This window comes from Mya arenaria, chromosome 14 (assembly GCF_026914265.1).
Source record: "Mya arenaria isolate MELC-2E11 chromosome 14, ASM2691426v1".
NCBI classification, from domain to species: domain Eukaryota; kingdom Metazoa; phylum Mollusca; class Bivalvia; order Myida; family Myidae; genus Mya; species Mya arenaria.
In genome coordinates, this window is record NC_069135.1 from 9856546 (window position 1) to 9877741 (window position 21196).

Consider the following 21196-nt stretch of genomic DNA (forward strand, 5'->3'; position numbering starts at 1 on the left):
CTCCTCCAAAAAAATATTATTTTTTTTGGCAATATTTTGTTTAATATGCACTTTATTTCTGCAAGGTAAATTATAATTCTATACCCAGACCTGCCAACATTGCTGACATAATAATTTTAGCTTACTAACTGGAAGTTTAATGCAGTAGCTACATTTCCCATGATTCCACCGGAATTTGGTAACTAAAAATCCAAGATGGAGGCCACGGTCGGTAAACAAAACGCAACTAGAAATCAATAATTATGTTCTCTGGTATACAAAACTTATTGTTACTGATGGCAAAATGATTTTTCTTAAATATGAGTGAAATTTAAAGAAGCTTGCATGTAACCTGGCCAAAATTCCATTGGAAAGTTGCTTAATACACTGGTAATTGGTACATCCAGGATATCTCCTTGTGCGTATTAAGTTCTTATTACGAAGCAGTTACATTACATTTTGCTTTTCAGTTTGTTTAGACATAAAATTGGAGGCTTTTATAGTTCAAAATGATTTTAGTTGCATTTTTTTTAATTGAGATAAAGATATAATATCATATAACTTAAGGTCACAAAAAGTATATACGTATTGATAAAACAAAATCATCTTTGTAAATGACGCAGATCAAAGTAAAATCTTGTGCATTGATTGTGACTATGATCATTTGTAACTTCTATTCTGCTGGTTAGAACAGTATTGCATTGCATTTATGGGTAATCCTACCTTGAGAGAAACATTAAGGTAGTTTTATTAATAGTACTTATTCATTAAACTTGTATAAAACAGGAGATTCTCCATGGAGGAAGGAAGCGAAACAGCGAGATCCATTGAATTTTGACATTTGATCTCACCAAACGTCATTTTTGTATTTCGTAAAGGAAATTAATACACAATTTCTTTCCCTAAACTAGAGTTTTCAAACAGAGATTGCCTTTCTACTACAACAAAATTCTGATATTATTAGATCATATCATTCGAAATGACAGCGTCCTAAAATTACAGAAATCACACATGGATTAATATGAAAGGTCAGGGGTTCAACGATTGAAACGCTTTTTGCAGATATTGTCAAACTTTATCATTGTACCACAATGTTACACAACAACAGTATCTTTTATTATTACGACAAAAAGACAATCCACCTTCGCCTACTTAATAATTGAATAAACATATATGTAACGTCCCATCTAGGCTTCTGCCATTAGTAAATTTCGCTACCCTGGGATTTTAAATCAGATGGTTTAAGCCGCCAGCGTAGAAACGTCTCGTGTGTTTTCATTTATTCCTGAAAACAACAACAACAACAACTCTTCAGTATCACTTAGGTTAGCGTCCAATACATTTAATGCATGGGTTTGCTGTGTAGGAGGTCTTCCGAATGCTATTCCCACATTCCTATCTCATTAACATTCTGATTTCGTACTATCCCAAACAAAATTATGCAATTCATGTGCACTCAATATCTAGAAAACCTGTTCAAGCTCGCGAAACTCGATGCAATCATTGTAAAGTATGTATAATATTACCTATAGAAATATTGTGAAGATCAGCGATCAAACTTCAATGATTCATGCATGGTTCATTTTGAAAAGATAATATACTACATGGTTATCTAAATTTAGATGTTTGATGTCATTAAAACTAGGGTAAAGCATGAGGATTGTTCACGCTTACTAGGTGGATCAGATCATGTGAATTGATGTAGAACTATATATAATTTTATATATAATTAATAATTCATACAATTCATACCATGACTTGAACAGGTACGGGCTTCTCAGCTGTGTAGCATCATATATTTTTTGGATACCGGACATTGAACACAGCTAACTAGCGGGCTGAAAGAAGTACACATTACATGTAGGTTGCTAGGCGGCACTTAAAAAAAATATTATAAAAAACTATGGTCCCACCAAAGAGCAATGTAATCTCAAATTCATCGAGTTTGGTTTGATGATGATGGCTACTCTACCAGGGGACGGGCATACACTGTATACACCATATGTCCGTTACCATGACGATCCATTCAGTAAACCGGCTGGATAAGTACAGTGTTAACTGGAGCGAGTAGGAATATTTGACTGGTCGTTATGGATGAGTTTCTCTAAAACATAATTAAACAAGAAGTATCTTTAAAAAGGATACTCGGCAGTGGTGACTAGTGTCCAAATGGTTTGAATGTTTGACATGTAATATATGTTGTTTTGGGGGTTAATTGTTGTTGGGTATTTGCTGAGGCTGTGCTGCTTCTTGAAAGGCATACCATAACCATATAGTAGTACAGTAAATTATAGAGAATAATAATAATTGACAAAGCCACGGCAAATGTATTTTTTTTTCAATACAAAAACTTGTTCACCCCTAAAATGGAAACGAAACACCATGTGCTATATTATTAGATTTATTGTGGGGCGTCAATATATATGACCAATAGGTACTGAGTTCTTGAGATCATCAATGTAGACTATAATGATCGACCTAGAATGTAGTCAAGCCAGTTTCAGCAACATGTGGCTTGTTGAACTTATCGCTCAACTCATGAATATATAAAATATATTCTTTAATAACCGAATATAATTGTAAAAATATTGTTTAACAAACTAACAGCACATAATGAAACATAAAATAACTTTTAATACTACTTTTATTTCACTAGTAAGAATTTCCTTATTTAAATATACAGTACGCATGGCTGGTCTGCAGTATCCCTCTGTTTCTGAAGAACAGTGAAAATCTTAATTTCAAGATTATTTCTGTGGGGTTTTTTATAGGGAGAAAAGGTGATTTCAGACGGCCTAACCGCCGAAAAATGTTGCGTCTAACGGGATGGAACTGCCCGCTCGATTCGGTCAAAAAGCGTTACCTCCTGTAAAGATAGGTAACTGCGTATCAGGGCAACTGCTATATGCTCCGCGCAAAATAGAGTTACGTACCTTATTGTTAAATTTGCCATGGAATTTAATTTGCGTTGTGGTATTAACAATATTGAAATGAACATTGAAGATGAAGAATACGAGTATGAGGTATTTACGATTTTTTTTCAGATCAGCTGCTTTGTTTAGAAAACAAAAAATGAAATTATATGGCATTAAACACATCATTAATTATGCAGCATTTAAATGTGTACCTGATTTTGGAAGATATCCCGGAAGGGTCCTACTAAACACTGCAAAGCCTAGAATTTAGAAAAGTCAAGCAAAGCCAAGCAGTCAGTTGTATTTTTATTTATTTTTATGAGTTTTTTATATTTAGTTGGAAAACTGTATAATTTATTGCAAATTTTGTGTTAAATTTGTAAAATTACATTACTTCAAGATTGTAATGTCCAGCAAAACCTAGCAACGCCTATTAAAACCTAGCAAAGTCAAGCAAAGTCTGTTTTATTGTTACTTATTTTTATGAGTTTTATATATTTAGTTGGAAAAATGTATAATTTATTGCAAATATTGTGTTAAATTTGTAAAATTACATTACTTCAAGATTGAAAAATCCAGCAAAACCTAGCAAAGCCTAGCAAAGCCTATGAAAACCTAGCAAAGTCAAGCAAAGTCTGTCTTATTGTTATTTATTTGTATTTATTTTTATGAGTTCAGGGTTCAAATTTAACTTTGAGGAGCACTCGCAAAATTTTGCGAGTGCATTTTGAGGCAACTCGCAAAATGACAAATCAACTTGCAATTTTATTATTTGTCTATAAGTATTAAAAACAATAAAATAATAAATTTAAAATAAAAAAGCAACAGTAAATGTAGCGTGGATACTTTGGACCATGAAATATATCGATCAACGAAGTCTATTCATTTTGACAGTTGGGCGGAAATATATTCAAAGGATGATGGGGTTTACATATAGTGCGCAAAAGCGCTAAATTTAGCCAATGATTGGGCTAGGTGATTACGTCATTCGTATTTACTTTGTTTTATGCAGGCCTCGCACACCTTGGAGCATCCCTGAAAGATTCGAGATAAAACTCGGCCTTTTCCGTATTTGGTCTATTTTTGAAAACCTACTAGAGCGTGACTCCGTACTGTCTTCTTTATACCGGAAGTGTAAACATGCCACTTATAGGCTGTTTACACTCGACTACATAGCGGAATTAAGTTCATGTTTATTCTACTTTCCTTTTAACATTTTGTGGTCTAGAAAAAGCCACTCGCAGAATTTTGCCAGCTTGAACAAAAGTCACTCGCAATTTTCAAACGTCGCTCGCATTTTGCGAGTATGCGAGTCTAAATTCGAACCCTGGAGTTCATACATGCCATATCCCCCGGCGGGGGGAAAAATCCCCCGGAATTTCGATCCATCCCCCGGTCTCCCGGCGGGAGATAAAAATCCCCCGGAATTAATATAAAAAAAAAAAAAAAAAAAAAATTTTTTTTTTTTTTTTTTTTAGAAATTTTACATCAGGCAATAATGACAAAGTAAGTGAAACCACAGTATGTGAGTGAAACCGAATGTAAAGAAACAACTAACAACTCCACAAGGGTGAAATGCCAAAAGGAAACTTTTACAACAAGTGATCAATTCATTTGTAGTAATTATCAAAGGCAAAGAAATATTACTATTTTGGAAGAAAGAAATCAATAATATTTATTCTATTCTCTTATTGTCTGAAAGTCATTAAGCTGATAGAATTAAGCACAATTTTTTAAAAGACTTTGGAGGAAGGTAAATTTAATTTAATTTGTGAATACATTTTTTCGTACTTGCGTCTAAAAATACTTTAAAATTTCGCCAACTTAGACCTGCTAAAAAAATCCCCCTGAATACCACCCAAATCCCCCTGAATTTTCAGCCTTTTGAACAAATCCCCCTGAATGGTCTCCAGAAAATATGGCATGTATGGGAGTTTTATATATTTAGTTGGAAAAATGTATAATTTATTGCAAATATTGTGTTAAATTTGTAAAATTACATTACTTCAAGATTGAAAAATCCAGCGAAACCTAGCAAAGCCTATTAAAACCTAGCAAAGTCAAGCAAAGTCTGTTTTATTGTTATTTATTTGTATTTATTTGTATGAGTTTTATATATTTAGTTGGAAAAAGGTATAATTTATTGCAAATATTGTGTTAAATTTGTACATTACTTCAAGATTGAAAAATCCAGCAAAACCTAGCAAAGCCTATGAAAACCTAGCAAAGTCAAGCAAAGTCTGTTTTATTGTTATTTATTTTTATGAGTTTTATATATTTAGTTGGAAAAATGTATAATTTATTGCAAATATTGTGTTAAATTTGTAAAATTACATTACTTCAAGATTGTAATGTCCAGCAAAACCTAGCAAAGCCTATGAAAACCTAGCAAAGTCAAGCAAAGTCTGTTTTATTGTTATTTATTTGTATTTATTTTTATGAGTTTTATATATTTTGTTGGAAAAATGTATAATTGATTGCAAATATTGTGTTAAATTTGTAAAATTACATTACTTCAAGATTGAAAAATCCAGCGAAACCTAGCAAAGCCTATGAAAACCTAGCAAAGTCAAGCAAAGTCTGTTTTATTGTTATTTATTTGTATTTGTAACAACCTGTTTTCGACCGCTTAAGCAGGGTTAGACACTAACATTTTTCACAAGGTAGTCCCTCGGACTACTGGATTTAAAATCCAGGTAGTCCAGCAAAAGTCCAAAAAAAATGCAAGCCTGCAACGGATTCCTTCACTGTTTTGTTAGACTTTTCCTTAAAAACATTGTCAGAATAACCCTTTGATTGATCATGTTTCTTATCTGTCTCAATCTTAAAATTTCCACATTCTTCAAAGCAATGTTTGGCCTTCAATTTTAAAACCTTAAAGAGTCTAAAAACCATGCGAAATTACCCCAGAATAAAAATACAAAAAACATGCTAAATTACCCCAGAATAAAAATCTAAAAACCATGCTAAAATACCCCCATAATCTGTCACTTTCAGGAAAATGGTGCAATAAATCAATTGACACCTCGACCGAGATCGTTGCTAAGTTATGGCACAAATGACAGACATCCTACTGGTCAGCACTATTTGATAATTGATATTGGCATCCTACTATTCAGTAGTCTTTGTTAATCTATTAAAACGACATACAATAATGCTTTAAAAATATAATGAGATTAATTCCCAAAATGTTATTAATTAATTGGGAGTTAGATAAGAATTGTTATTGGCCCTAACTTCAATGTATAAAATGTTACGACATTTTGGCGCGAAAATTAATGCACACAATTTCTGCCGTCGTCTGCACTTACACTGAATTAGACATTTTTGAGCAGTATGATTATTTTTTAAGCTGCTCTTCTAAAAGCCAGTTAAAATATTTCACAAGCCATACATAATGTTCCTTCTGTCTTCTTTATCAAAACACCGACATTTGACAATACTCTAAACGATAAATAAATAACCATGATGTATTTTCAGAAAATCTAAAAATAATAACAACCATCAAGTTTTTGCTAACATCATATCTATCATTATTTCTAACTGAAAATGCAAGGGATCTAGAAATTCTACCTCATTTTAAACCCAAATCTACCTCGCTGACACTGGCAGACTTTCACGTGTCTGACGATTAAAACACACCATACAGTGCAAAATGGTTTTTTCCCTTTCTAAATAAAGACATTTTACAGACTGGTTTAAATATTGATCGAAAGGCTATACGAATTGTGCGCGAAACTCGCTTAACAGTTCAGGTTGTCCGGAACTGCTCGGCCATCTTCGGCAAACTTTAGAATGAGTATTTACCGGTGATACTCGGCTTTTTAAAAAAAATTACAACACGTTTTACGCAAGTTTAAACGTAATAAATATTTTATGCTCAATTACCTGATGTCATATTTACTTTTTCTAGTAGTCCGACGGACTATTGACTTAAAATTTATTGTAGTCAGAGCACAAAACTGGTAGTCTCGGACTACCGTAAGTGTCGAACCCTGCCTAAGGATTATTTTTTTATTATTTACTTTTGTTGTGAAGTATAGTTAAAGGTCATGGTCGAAAACAGGTTGTTTAGGAAAAACAATATTTTTTCATTTTAATTTGTATAACATATTTTAACTGTGTAAAGTATTTTATTTCAGAAAAAAAGTAATTAAATGTTTACATATTTGACATACAGTCACTTTATAGTCACTTATCACCACAAGAGGGGCAAAGGGTGTATTTTCTCTTCTAATGGCTTCCACATGGGTACAAAATGGTAAATTCACCCATCATGAACCCTGGTATCACTGGCCCAACTCTGAATGAGCCTCATATGACCTGCCTAGGCTGCAATATGTATAATTTTATGATAAATGAGAGCCCAATTATAATTAAATATGTAGATAAATTTCATTAATACTAGAATAAGCAATATACCATCATCATCATCATCATCATCATCATCATCATCATCATCATCATCAGTATATGAGTATACAAGCAATTGGTAATCGCTCCATCTTCTTAGCAGGGATTTCCCTTGATGGTGACCTGTAAAAAATACAGCGTCTTGCAAAATTTCACAAAAGAACAATGTATGTTATCAAACATATAATTTATTGTTTAAAATAAACTAAAGAATCTAGTGTTCTTGAAGCCTTTCCTCACCGTGTCTTTTTATGCCCCCGAAGGTGGGCATATTAAAATCGCACCGTCCGTCCGTCCGTCCGGCTCTGTAACTTTCCCTTGTATGGACAGATTTTAAAATAACTTGCCACATGTGTTCCACATACCAAGACGACGTGTGGCGTGCAAGACTCGTGTCCCTACCTCAAAGGTCAAGGTCACACTTAGTGTTTATTCACAATGGTGTGCTGCATATAAGGACATAGAGTATAGGTTGTCGTGTCCGGGCTGTAACTTTCCCTTGTATGGACAGATTTTAAAATAACTTGCCACATGTGTACCACATACCAAGACGACGTGTCGCGTGCAAGACCCGTGTCCCTACCTCAAAGGTCAAGGTCACACTTAGTGTTTATTCACAATGGAGTGCTGCATATAAGGACATAAGAGTATAGGTTGTCGTGTCCGGGCTGTTACTTTCCCTTGTATGGACAGATTTTAAAATAACTTGCCACATGTGTTCGACATACCAAGACGACGTGTCGCGTGCAAGACCCGAGTCCCTACCTCTAAGGTTAAGGTCACACTTAGTGTTTATTCCCAATGGAATGCTGCATATAAGGACATAGAGTATAGGTTTTTGTGTCTGGGCTGTAACTTTCCCTTGTATGGACAGATTTTAAAATAACTTGCCACATGTGTACCACATACCAAGACGACGTGTCGCGTGCAAGACCCGTGTCCCTACCTCAAAGGTCAAGGTCACACTTAGTGTTTATTCACAATGGAGTGCTGCATTTAAGGACATAGAGTATAGGTTGTCGTGTCCGGGCTGTAACTTTCTCTTGTATGGACATATTTTAAAATAACTTGCCACATGTGTTCCACATACCAAGACGCCGTGTCGCCTGCAAGACCCGTGTCCCTACCTCTAAAGTCAAGGTCACACTTAGTGTTTATTCACAATGGAGTGCTGCATATAAGGACATAGAGTATAGGTTGTCGTGTCCGGGCTGTAACTTTCCCTTGTATGGACATATTTTAAAATAACTTGCCAAATGTGTTCCACATACCAAGACGACGTGTCGCGTGCAAGACCCGTGTCCCTACCTCAAAGGTCAAGGTCACACTTAGTGTTTATTCACAATGGAGTGCTGCATATAAGGACATAGAGTATAGGTTGTCGTGTCCGGGCTGTAACTTTCCCTTGTATGGACAGATTTTAAAATAACTTGCCACATGTGTTCCACATACCAAGACGACGTGTCGCGTGCAAGACCCGTGTCCCTGCCTCAAAGGTCAAGGTCACACTTAGTGTTTATTCACAATGGAGTGCTGCATATAAGGACATAGAGTATAGGTTGTCGTGTCCGGGCTGTAACTTTCCCTTGTATGGACAGATTTTAAAATAACTTGCCACATGTGTTCCACATACCAAGACGACGTGTCGCGTGCAAGACCCGTGTCCCTGCCTCAAAGGTCAAGGTCACACATAGTGTTTATTCACAATGGAGTGCTGCATATAAGGACATAGAGTATAGGTTGTCGCGTCCGGGCTGTAACTTTCCCTTGTATGGACAGATTTTAAAATAACTTGTCACATGTGTTCCACATACCAAGACGACGTGTCGCGTGCAAGACCCGTGTCCCTACCTCAAAAGTCAAGGTCACACTTAGTTTTTATTCACAATGGAGTGCTGCATATAAGGACATAGAGTATAGGTTGTCGTGTCAGGGCTGTTACTTTCCCTTTTAATGGACAGATTTTAAAATAACTTGCTACATGTGTTCCACATACGAAGACGACGTGTCGTGTGCAAGACCCATGTCCCTACCTCTAAGGTGAAAGATACACTAAGTGTTTATTCACAAGGGAATTCTGAATATAAGGACATAACAGTGTAGGTTGTCAAGTATGGGTGGTATTTTTTATGTTCAGAGGCAATTTAAAATATATTTGACACGTAAAGGCAAGATCAACTTTTCATGTACTGACCTTGTTCGTAGGTCAATGTCACATTCGGGGGCATTCGTCACATACTGTGACAGCTCTTGTTTTTTCTGTTATGGAATAAGCTCAATTAACTAACACTTATTTACTATAAAAGATTATGAAGTATAAATTATGCCAAATTCAACCATGAATTAAATATTTAAAAAAATCAAAACTGCACACATAAGTTTTTATACAGTTGGCATATTGGGAAGCGATATATTTTTTCATAAAAACACTCGGTAATTAGTTCATTACTTCAGCTTCATGTGTGACTGATCATGACTAAAATGGTAAAAATGAACAATGCCGATTTGCCTCATTTATCTTTAAACGGCTTCTGCTTAAATGTTTGTCAACTAGCTTATAGTTTTCACTGTGTTATGGGAATTGACTTGCATGAAGACCTTGTTTTTTTCTCACAATAGGAGAGCACAGTTCTAGTGGAGCTACAGGGGCTGATGGAGACCAACTTCCTGGAGCAGGTCAAAGTTGCAAGGATGCTGGTAGGGCTCTCTGTTAATTTGTCCATGCCCTACATTGGATAGTTTATACATTCTTAGACTTTGATTTTTTTTCATTCATACTTAACATTACGAATGTGTACTCAGTACACTGATTACCTAGTCTATTTCCCTCAAAAGTTTGATTTTAACAATGTATGTTTTACTAGGTATTGTCATATCATGTTTTGTTGCTTTTGGAAATGGCACCACAGTTGTAACAAGTGACAAAACACACACATCATGTGTACCATGGCTTCAAATTGACATGTTATCCCCTTTGGTCCTCTTAAAAAAGTGACAAGCAATCATTATTGTGCTCTGCTTTGTTGAATTATACCATTGATTTATTATCATTTCTTAGCTTTTTTTATTGTACTTCATAAAAATTCAAATAATATACCATACGCTCATTGAAGGAGATAAAAGCCATGCAATTAAATGTGTATTGTAAATGATTTTAAAGTTTGGATAACACAAGGAGGACATTTTGGTTATGTTTGGATAACATCTCATACTGATTTTACTGTGATTTGTTTTGTGTCAAAAATGTTTACTGATGTATTGTGGCCTGATTAGAGTTATTGATATATTAACCTTTTTCTTTGTAATTTCTGCAAAATATTTTTTACTCAATTAATCTCTACCAATCTTTCACACTTTTTAACCACTGTATTTCTAACTTTTAAATGAGAGTTTTATGGTTTTTCCTTTAGGGTATAGAAGCGAGTAAGCCGTTACTTCAGCTTGACGACTACACCTTCACCGGGGAGTTTTCTGACACTGTTGGAACTGCCATGATGTTTGATGTTAAACCCTCTGATAATCCAGGTACAGTTGAGATCAAGTTATCACAGAATAATAGCATTTATATTTATATATACACATATGTATACATACTCAACGAAACTTATCAGTGTGACACTACTAAATCTTCATTATTTTTTTTAAATTGTATTCAACCAAATTTTGATGGCAGAATGATTATATCCATACCAATATAAGATGACGGTAAAGTTGGAAGGTAGTTGGTAGTTGGTAGTTGGGGTTTCGAATATTCAACTACTTACCAGTTGCAAGTTGGGGATTCGAATATTCAACTACCTGCTAGTTGCCAGTTGGGGATTCGACAAACACTGTTTTAATTCACTTTTATTGGTATATTCGCCAGTCGGATATTCGACCATTTCCAGTCGATTATTCGCGAATGTTCAACTGCAAACCAGTCAGTAGTTGGGGATTCAGTTTATGTCTATATGTATGGTTTTAAAGGTCACATATGGAAAAATTAATCGCCAAATGTTTCTTAATGCATGTACACATATGTATCTTTGCGACAAACACTGTTTTAATTTCCTTTTATTCGTATATTCGCCAGTCGGATATTCGACCATTTCCAGTCGATTATTCGCGAAGGTTCAACTGCAAACCAGTCAGTAGTTGGGGATTCAGATTATGTCTATATGTATGGTTTTAAAGGTCACATGTGGGAAAATTAATCGCAAAATGTTTCTTTATGCATGTACACATATGTATCTTTGCGACAAACACTGTTTTAATTTACTTTTATTCGTATATTCGCCAGTCGGATCTTCGTCCATTTCCAGTCGATTATTCGCGAATATTCAACTGCTAACTAGTCAGTAGTTGGGAATTCAGATTATGTCTATATGTATGGTTTTAAAGGTCACATATGGAGAAAATTAATCGCCAAATATTTCTGTATGCATGTACACATATGTATCTTTTCGACAATCACTGTTTTAATTTACTTTTATTCGTATATTCGCCAGTCGGATATTCGACCATTTCCAGTCGATTATTCGTGAATGTTCAACTGCAAACCAGTCAGTGGTTGGGGATTCAGATTATGTCTATATGATTGGTTTTAAAGGTCACATATGGGAAAATTAATCGCCAAATGTTTCTTTTTGCATGTACACATATGTATCTTTGCGACAAACACTGTTTTAATTTACCTTTATTCGTATAAATTCGCCAGTCGGATATTCGTCAATTTTCCAGTTGAGAAAATTAATCGCCAAATGTTTCTTTCCCATATGTGACCTTTAAAACCATATATATAGACATAATCTGAATCCCCAACTACTGACTGGTTTGCAGTTGAACATTCTCGAATAATCGACTGGAAATGGTCGAATATCCGACTGGCGAATATACGAATAAAAGGAAATTAAAACAGTGTTTGTCGAAAAGATACATATGTGTACATGCATAAAGAAACATTTGGCGATTAATTTTTCCATATGTGACCTTTAAAACCATACATATAGACATAATCTGAATCCCCAACTACTGACTGGTTTGCAGTTGAACATTCGCGAATAATCGACTGGAAATGGTCGAATATCCGACTGGCGAATATACGAATAAAAGTAAATTAAAACAGTGTTTGTCGCAAAGATACATATTTGTACATGCATAAAGAAATATTTGGCGATTAATTTTTACCATATGTGACCTTTAAAACCATACATATAGACATAATCTGAAACCCCAACTACTGACTGGTTTGCAGTTGAACATTCGCGAATAATCGTCTGGAAATGGTCGAATATCCGACTGGCGAATATACGAATAAAAGGAAATTAAAACAGTGATTGTCGCAAAGATACATATGTGTACATGCATAAAGAAACATTTGGCGATTAATTTTTCCATATGTGACCTTTAAAACCAATCATATAGACATAATCTGAATCCCCAACTACTGACTGGTTTGCAGTTGAACATTCGCGAATAATCGACTGGAAATGGTCGAATATCCGACTGGCGAATATACGAATAAAAGTAAATTAAAACAGTGTTTGTCGCAAAGATACATATGTGTACATGCATAAAGAAATATTTGGCGTTTAATTTTCCCATATGTGACCTTTAAAACCATACATATAGACATAATCTGAATTCCCAACTACTGACTAGTTAGCAGTTGAATATTCGCGAATAATCGACTGGAAATGAACGAATGTCCGACTGGCGAATATACGAATAAAAGCAAATTAAAACAGCTAGTGTTTGTCGCAAAGATACATATGTGTACATGCATAAAGAAACATTTGGCGATTAATTTTTCCATATGTGACCTTTAAAACCATACATATAGACATAAACTGAATCCCCAACTACTGACTGGTTTGCAGTTGAACCTTTGCGAATAATCGACTGGAAATGGTCGAATATCCGACTGGCGAATATACCAATAAAAGTAAATTAAAACAGTGTTGTCGAATTCCCAACTGGCAACAAGCAGGTAGTTGAATATTCGAATCCCCAACTGGCAACTGGTAAGTAGTTGATTATTCGAATCCCCAACTACCAACTACCAACTACCTTCCAACTTTACCGTCATCAATATAAGACACTATTTATTATTTAATTATTTAGACAATCTATTGCATCAGTGTTAAATAGCCAAACCCATTAAAAGCATGAGGATTTTCTTTAAAAATATTAAAACTAAAAGTAAACAATTGCCTTTATAATTGTCTTTCTACCAAGCATAGTTTTTATGCCCCCACAAAGTGGCGGCATATAGGGTTGCCCTTGTCCGTACGTACGTCTGTCCGTACGTACGTACGTACGTCCCGAAGATTGTTTCCGATCTAATTCTTGAAAACCGTTTGTCCAATCCTCACCAAACTTTAAACACATGTTTGTGACCATAATATCTTGATCAAGTTCGATAGTCATGGAAATCGCTTTAGTCATTTAGGAGTTACGGCCCTTTTTTGCCAAAAATACTTCAAAAATATATGTTTCCAATCTAATTCTTGAAAAGTATGTGTCCAATCCTCACCAAACTTTACATACATGATTGTGACCATAATATCTTGATCAAGTTCGATAGCCATGGAAATCGCTTTTGTCATTTAGGAGTTCCGGCCCTTTATTTGCAAAAAAAGACTTGAAAAATACGTCCCGAAGATTGTTTCCGATCTAATTCTTGAAAACTGTTTGTCCAATCCTCACCAAACTTTAAACACATGTTTGTGACCATAATATCTTGATCAAGTTCGATAGTCATGGAAATCGCTTTAGTCATTTAGGAGTTACAGCCCTTTTTTGCCAAAAATACTTCAAAAATCATTATGGCTTATTTTCTGTGACAAAAAACCGAAGTGGGGGCATCCGTGTCCTATGGACACATTTCTAGTTTATGCATAACATTATGTACACTACAGTACCGTTAACGTAAGGTTTACCCGTTCCAATGTGCTTTATGCTTCACAGAGGCTGCATAGTGACATTTAAATTATTTCTACAATGATTTAAAACATAATTTATTATTTTCCTGGGAAGAAATGAAACAAAGTATTTATGAAACATTTTAAATAGCACTTTCAAGTTTGTACAAATTTCATTACACATTAATGCTGGCAATGCAAAAGTAGTCCTATTTAACAAGTACACATTGAATATTTGATATTAGATCATATTCGTCATATTAATGATTTCAGGTCACTGGAGGAATTGGTGTTCATTGAAATGCATTTGCTAAACTTATAAACAAGTACCGAACCACGGGAAGGGTTGATAATGCATTATTAGTTTAAAAAGTAAAACTCACAAATTTATTTACAGATAAGTGCATAATAGTTTTGAGTTTTTACCTCTTTTACCAATGTTACAAAATTCTTTATATATTGATTCAATCAATAAATATTGTGCGGTAAAATGAATTCAAGTATACCTGCACGCCTATAATGTACCTCGCCTTAGATGTTCATTGAATTACATTCACACATTCCTTAAATATTTCAAAATTACATTGTCACACATAACTCTCGTCATGTGTTTAATATGTAAAAAATACTTTGGACTTGAAAAGTCAGAGTTACAAACATAAAACAGATTTGTTATTGTTTTTATTTTAGAGTTATAAAGATGTTTTAATGTTTATGTTCATTAACTTGAAGTCAATCCAATAAATATATAGACAATATTGCCATCTAATAATGATCTTATAATTACTGAAAAAACTTTTGTTTTAGTACAAGTTGTTGGCCATATCACACTTATATCATTTGCGGGGTAAATCCAGTTGGAGTATGATATTTTTTGTTGCATATTGAATATTTACTTTATGTGTGAGCAGGTTCCAGCAGTGAAGTTCCTGGAGATAAGCAGGAGAGCGAGCTGGATCTTCATTGTATAGCCAATAAGAAGTGGACAGTTAGACGAGTGTTCTTGAAAAACAATCAGGATAAAAAGACAGACTCAGAAGGAGTTGGTACGTGGCTATTTTGTGTCTGTGATATTACACAGGATTAGGCCATACAAATATGTTTCTGATAAGTACAGGATTTTGATGTTTTTGATGTTCTTAAAGGGACCAGACACCAGATGGTCCCAAAATCTGCAAATACATTATTAATTTATTACCGTTAAACAAGCCTAGAATTGTCAATACAAGCTATAATGTGGCTTTTAAAATATAATTATTCATGACTTAAAGAATATTTTGCCGCTGTCTCAGCTGAGTTTACCCTTTTTAAAATAGAGTTGCTATATATGCTATTTAAAAATTAACTGGGATTTACGTGGAAGACAAGCCAGTAAATTTCAAAATTAAAAAAATACACAAAAACTGCGAAAGACACATGTTGTAAGTGATGTGATAGATCAGTAAGATAGTTTTTGACAATAATCGTTTTTTCTTGCAATTGCATCATCTGGTGTCCAGTTCCTTTAACAATTAAAGAATATCACTGACCAGATTATATTTCTTAACAATTTTGTTTTCTGAAGAATAAAGGTCAGGGTATATAGCCATGGTGTCTTTGTTGTCGGAGGTGGCGGTGTCAACAGTATATCTGTGCGAAACTTCAATGTTGGGCTTAACTCAAAAGACATTTAACTGAAACTTGGTACACATGTTTCTAAAGACAATTTGCACAAGAATAGCAGGCCCCATATCTCTGACTGTATTAATTGGTGCGTAATACTCCTTGCTTGAATTAATAATCCAAGTCCTCTTGTTATTCTTGCAGAGATAATAGATGCATGCTTATTTTATTTGAATATAAATTAAATTTTAGTTATAATTTGGTGTTAGTCTGTACACAGGTTTACCTTGATAAATATTATGAATATAGAGAAAAAAAATGTGGTTCTGTACCCTTGTAGATTACCTTCTGTTTTCCACAAGTCATCAAAATAACAAACAAGAACAATATGCCATAAGGTAGAAATCACATTGACACTGTTCATCATTTATTACTAGTATATTAGGAATATTTTCATTTACTCAATGTCCATTTGCAGGAGCTGTCACTGAAACTATACAAGTTGAAAATGATGTTTCAAATAATATTTCTCCCGAGGAAATCAATGAAAGTTCAGAACATTTCAAATCACAATCCACTGATGAAAAAAGCGACCAGTCTGAAAGTGCCAAATCACAAGCTATAGATCAATCTACTTCCAACCAGACTGCAGCATCGACAGAAGATACATCCAAACCATCTAGTAGTACTGACAAAGTGGGCACCTGACTAGCACCGTCAAGTAAAGTCTGTTGAATGTACATGTAAGGTAACATACAATGTCATGTAGTGTACCGGATTCACTCATTTTTCAATGTTTGTGTATAAGGTTTGTGATTTGCAGCGAAACTAAATTTATATGTATATATATATAGTGTTAAGGTGTATTTGTATTAGGTAGAAATTCACAGGATCAATAACTTAACCTTTTTTTTTTATTTTTTTTTTGTATCCCAACTTTACAAATTAAAGTGAGGGCTATAAAGGAATCACATGGGTTGTTACCTCTGACTGTCGAACTGTCCGTTTCTCATTCATGGTCTGAATTTATATAACAGAATTGACTACTATAGTATGAGGGTATGTCACGCGCAAGACCAATGATTCTACCTTCAAGGTCAAGGTCACAGCGACCTTCTGAACTAAGTATGTTTTGCTTTATAAACATCACTCACTGAAAATAGTTTGTGTCTGGTCCATATCTTGCTAATTCATGGTCATATCTTATAATTATTTGGCAGAAGCGACCGCATTAGTATAAGGATGTGTTGCCCTTTAAGACCGTTGTCCTTACTTTCGAGGTCAAGGTCACAGCAGCTTTCTGAACTTATATAAGCTTAGTTTACAACTAGCTTTGTTCAAGGTCAAGGTCAAACTTAAAGAATAAGTCATATGACTACATTTTGTGTCTGCTCCATATCTCTTGACCTGCTTGAAGGAATATTGCAGAGAGCATGTCACTGCCACCTCGATTTCAAGTCAAGGCACACTTAAAAAGGTCATATGGCTATACTATTGCTATATTTCTAGTCTTCTCCATATTTCTTGAAATTTGAGATCAATGTCAAATGTGGAACTGAATGAGACAATCATAGGAGGAGAAATCTGTTTTTGATTACAAAAATAAAATAAAAAGCAATCGTCTGGTTTTCTTCTCTTTCAAAAGTGATGTGTTCTCATTTATATAATGTAATTTCAAGTCATCTTGTGTACTTCAACGACTAATTGATTCAAACAGGTTTGTTATGGAGTCATTGCATTCTCTTCTGAGACATGATCTGTTGTAATTTCTTTCCATGGTTTGTTTACATAGGTACAGCTTCTCTTTTTCACTTGGTGGCTTTTCAACATCTATGAAGTTGTCCATGCAAGGGAAGTTTAAAGCTTCAACCTTGAAGACAATGTTTCAACATTCTTGACAAAGACATGATTTCTGATTTGTCTCAGAGCTGAGGCTTTAACCACTGTATGTGTCAGTATCAAAGTAGTTTTTGAAGTGAAATTACAAACCTAGCCTAAATGAGAATGTTACTTGCATTATGACTATGGATGCATTTTAAGGAACATTTCAAATGTGACTAACCTGTAAGAAATACAGAAAATGCAGCCTAAATTTGAAAGCAATGTAATGTTATTTTGTTATTCTGTGTTGTTTTTTCTCCAGCTATGACAGGGTAAACTACCAAAAGACATGTTAGGAATGCTTTGATACTTGATTTATTTATATCAGTATTTTAAAATGCATTAATACAACCTTTAGTATGATGAAGTCTTCCCAGCCCAACTAACCTATGGTCCTAATGCTATTGGAGTTTCGCCTGAATTTTGTCACAAAACGTTGTGGGTTTTGTGGTAACATCGCATGGTCCGACATGAAATATTTAGTCCTTTCCAATACCAACGATATTACACACCGAAAATGTCTTGTCTTCAGATCAGTAAATGATTTATCTGCGTTTGCACGTGTCTTTGCCGTGAATTCTTTCAGCTTTGTACATGTGATTGGTTAACATACCGATAACGGCTAGATTTCCGTCTGCTTCATTAAGCCCCTTCCTCTTTTTAATATGCCCCATTAGCTGAAGAATGGTCATCTTCTTGTGAGCATAGCCATAGTTGGCTGGAACGCACATATCCCCAGTGTTCACCTTGGAGTTGGCATATTGCGGTGGGGCAATAGTCGTTGATTTGGGCTTTAGCATTCGACCGCTTTGACATATTTCCAGTGCGCTAGGGCGGCGGTAGACAATAAAACCTTTTATTTAAGCTTCATCAAACTTCAACACAGTGAGATGTACTCTATGAACTGTTAAATTTGTCATGTGGTGGCTGTGGGTGTAGGGGATCCATGTTTCTGATAACACGGCTCTCCACCACATATTGCCCGTTTTTCGACCACGGATTAAAGTAATTTTGGCAATTTTGAGTTTATATTTCTCAGTACATATTTTTCACTCCTGCCATACCGTGCCCCACATTCGTCGCGATGGTGACTTTGTTTGCCATATTGCCTAGCAGTTATGTCCGTCGTCTATAAAAAACACACCATTGTTTTGGCCAATTTGAGTGCATTCTTGTGGAAGCAGTTTACTACTTATAACATTCAAAAGTTCATTTACGGAAAGAACTACCGTTGGGCAAAGTGTACATATGCTGTTGTACAGGAGATTGAATGTCGTGTTGGTCTGGTAACTGTCAGCTATGGAAACACTCATTTCTCGGTATTTACACACATTGGGTGGTGCATATGTAACCAAACTGTATTTCTTTCCATCCCTTGTTGAGCCCTCGGCATCCCCATGTTTGCCTCTGTTTCCCCGCGAACTCAAAACGGATGGGGTACACTTAACTCACATTAAACAAGTTAACATGTACAGTTAAATAGACAGGATAAATGTTCTCACAAATTGTATAAATATTTCTTTTCTTGGATGTACAATTTTGCAGCGATTTGAGTAGTTTGATGATGTAAATTAAGCCGACGTTCGAACCCGTGTCGCCATAATTGCAGTCCAGTGTCATATCCACTGAGCTAAGGCCATAGCCTTGAATAAAATTTCAAGTTATGAAATGTATTCAGTGAGGTTATAGATCCATAAGTGCATTAATTGTTTTCTTAAAAATTATTGCAAAACCAAAATTTTCCTCTGCTTTTACAAGGGCTTGGAACCTTCTTGTGTTGCCATCATGTCACATAAGCATCGAACGTCTTTGCCATATGGGATTAAAAGCACACAAGGCAGCATTAAAATATTTTTTTGCACTGATCAAATGTCCAAAAAGAAAGTTAAATTTTACACGGTTTCTAAAATGTCCAAAAGTATGTTCAATTTTGCACTGTTTTTAAAATTTCCAAAAGGAATAATATAATGTTCTTTCTGTCTGCACGCTATCCTGCCACAATGGAGTAACGTTCATGTATAATAATTTAAATAAAATTAAACATTTTTCTTCTTTAATTTCCTTCTTTCGTTCATTTCTTGTTGTGTGACATTCTTCAAAGGTGATGGTTTCCTAATTTTTACAAAATATGTTAAACATGAAAGATTAAAGGTTCTCAGATTTTTTTCGATTTTGTCCACATTTGCTGCATTTTATATATTCAGTGGTCTTGTAGGATCTTGTACTTTTTTGGACGGTGTTTTTGTTGTTTGAGTTGTTAGTGCTGGTAATGTTGGAAGGTTGAGGATGGTCCAGGAAGGATGAACAATTGCTGCTGCTCCATTATGACAGGATACCTGAGTATTGTGGTTTCTGGTGCTGGCATAATTGGTGGCAGTACCGGTTGAACAGAGACAGATGGCTCTGGGACATGGGTAGGCACTTTCCTCTTCCGATTCGTCCTCTTATGCGCCATGCCAGCAGTACACGAGGGGTTGTGAAATGTAAACCTTGCCTCACTGGAAGGCAGTACTGCAGGTCTCTGACGGGCCTCTGGCAAGCCACTGGCTGTCATTTGAGGCTTTGGCATATCTATTCCCTGCAAGGGCATCTTCTGCTCTTGCTCCTTGTCTTCCTAGATGTACCTGAAATACAAACGTTACACAAAATTAGAGACTGTTATGAAAAAGTCAACCAATAATCAATGACCAATTCACATCCTGCACAGAAACTCTGCAATTGCTTTTACTATTATTTTTGTTAAATGGCTGTCATTGGAGGCATGCACATATTTATTCCCTGCAAGAGGATCCTCTGTTCTTGCTCCTTGACCTCATTGTTGTACCTACAAACGTTACAAAAAAATTATAGAATATTTTTAAAAAAATCAACCAATAATCAATGACCAATTCACATCCTGCACAGAAACTCTGAAATTGCTTTTACTATTATTTTTGTTAAATGGCTGTCATTGGAGGCATGCACATATATATTCCCTGCAAGAGGATTCTCTGTTCTTGCTCCTTGACCTCGTTGTTGTACCTACGAACGTTACAAAAAAATTATAGAATATTTTTTTTAAAAATCAACCAATAATCAATGACTAATTCACATCCTACACAGAAACTCTGAAATTGCTTTTATTGTTGTTTTTTAATTCAATGAAGATATCTAAGAAGTTCTGTACAATTGAGACAAACTAGAGCTATCACTGATGGTGATGAATGTACCCCTCACAGGCACTGACAAAGTACACTGCAATTTGACGCACACAAAAATCAATGTCAATAACGTAGAATTTTTGTTTTCTGAAAGAACATTAAATGCACCATGCACAACTAATAACGATACTGATCACCTGTGTGATGTTTCAGTAAATTGTATCTATGGGTTCAGGAGATAAGGCGCACACAAGATTGCATATGCAGACTCTTTGTATTTAGTAAAGTAACAACAAAAAAGTCCCATAACTCTACAGAATATTTATTGCAAAACCTTAACATGCCCCATGCACAACTATGGTTA

The 21196-nt window shown here is 35.0% G+C and overlaps 1 protein-coding gene across 3 annotated transcripts; it reads left to right on the forward strand.

Annotated features, from left to right (window-relative positions):
• The first annotated feature begins 233 nt into the window (after window positions 1-233).
• Window positions 234-17430, forward strand: LOC128217685 (general transcription factor 3C polypeptide 6-like). 3 transcript variants are annotated; one of them, XM_052924995.1, is made up of 5 exons: window positions 234-252; window positions 9927-10004; window positions 10718-10832; window positions 15121-15255; window positions 16290-17430. In XM_052924995.1, the coding sequence occupies exons 2-5, from the start codon at window positions 9960-9962 to the stop codon at window positions 16517-16519; spliced, it is 525 nt and encodes a 174-aa protein (XP_052780955.1). In that variant the 5' UTR covers window positions 234-252; window positions 9927-9959; the 3' UTR covers window positions 16520-17430. The 3 variants fall into 3 exon arrangements, with proteins under 3 accessions (XP_052780955.1, XP_052780956.1, XP_052780957.1); XM_052924996.1 differs by lacking the exon at window positions 234-252 and adding an exon at window positions 2927-3002; XM_052924997.1 differs by lacking the exon at window positions 234-252 and adding an exon at window positions 5908-5970.
• The last annotated feature ends 3766 nt before the right edge of the window (window positions 17431-21196 follow it).

What these genes read in the sequence shown, in the direction of transcription:
- LOC128217685 (XM_052924996.1), top strand. Translation starts at nt 2,931, where the DNA reads ATGGAATTTAATTTGCGTTGTGGTATTAACAATATTGAAATGAACATT. An exon ending in ATGAAGAATACGAGTATGAG is followed by an intron (nt 3,003 to 9,926) that starts GTATTTACGATT and finishes TTCTCACAATAG; the next exon opens with GAGAGCACAGTTCTAGTGGA. An exon ending in TCAAAGTTGCAAGGATGCTG is followed by an intron (nt 10,005 to 10,717) that starts GTAGGGCTCTCT and finishes TTTTTCCTTTAG; the next exon opens with GGTATAGAAGCGAGTAAGCC.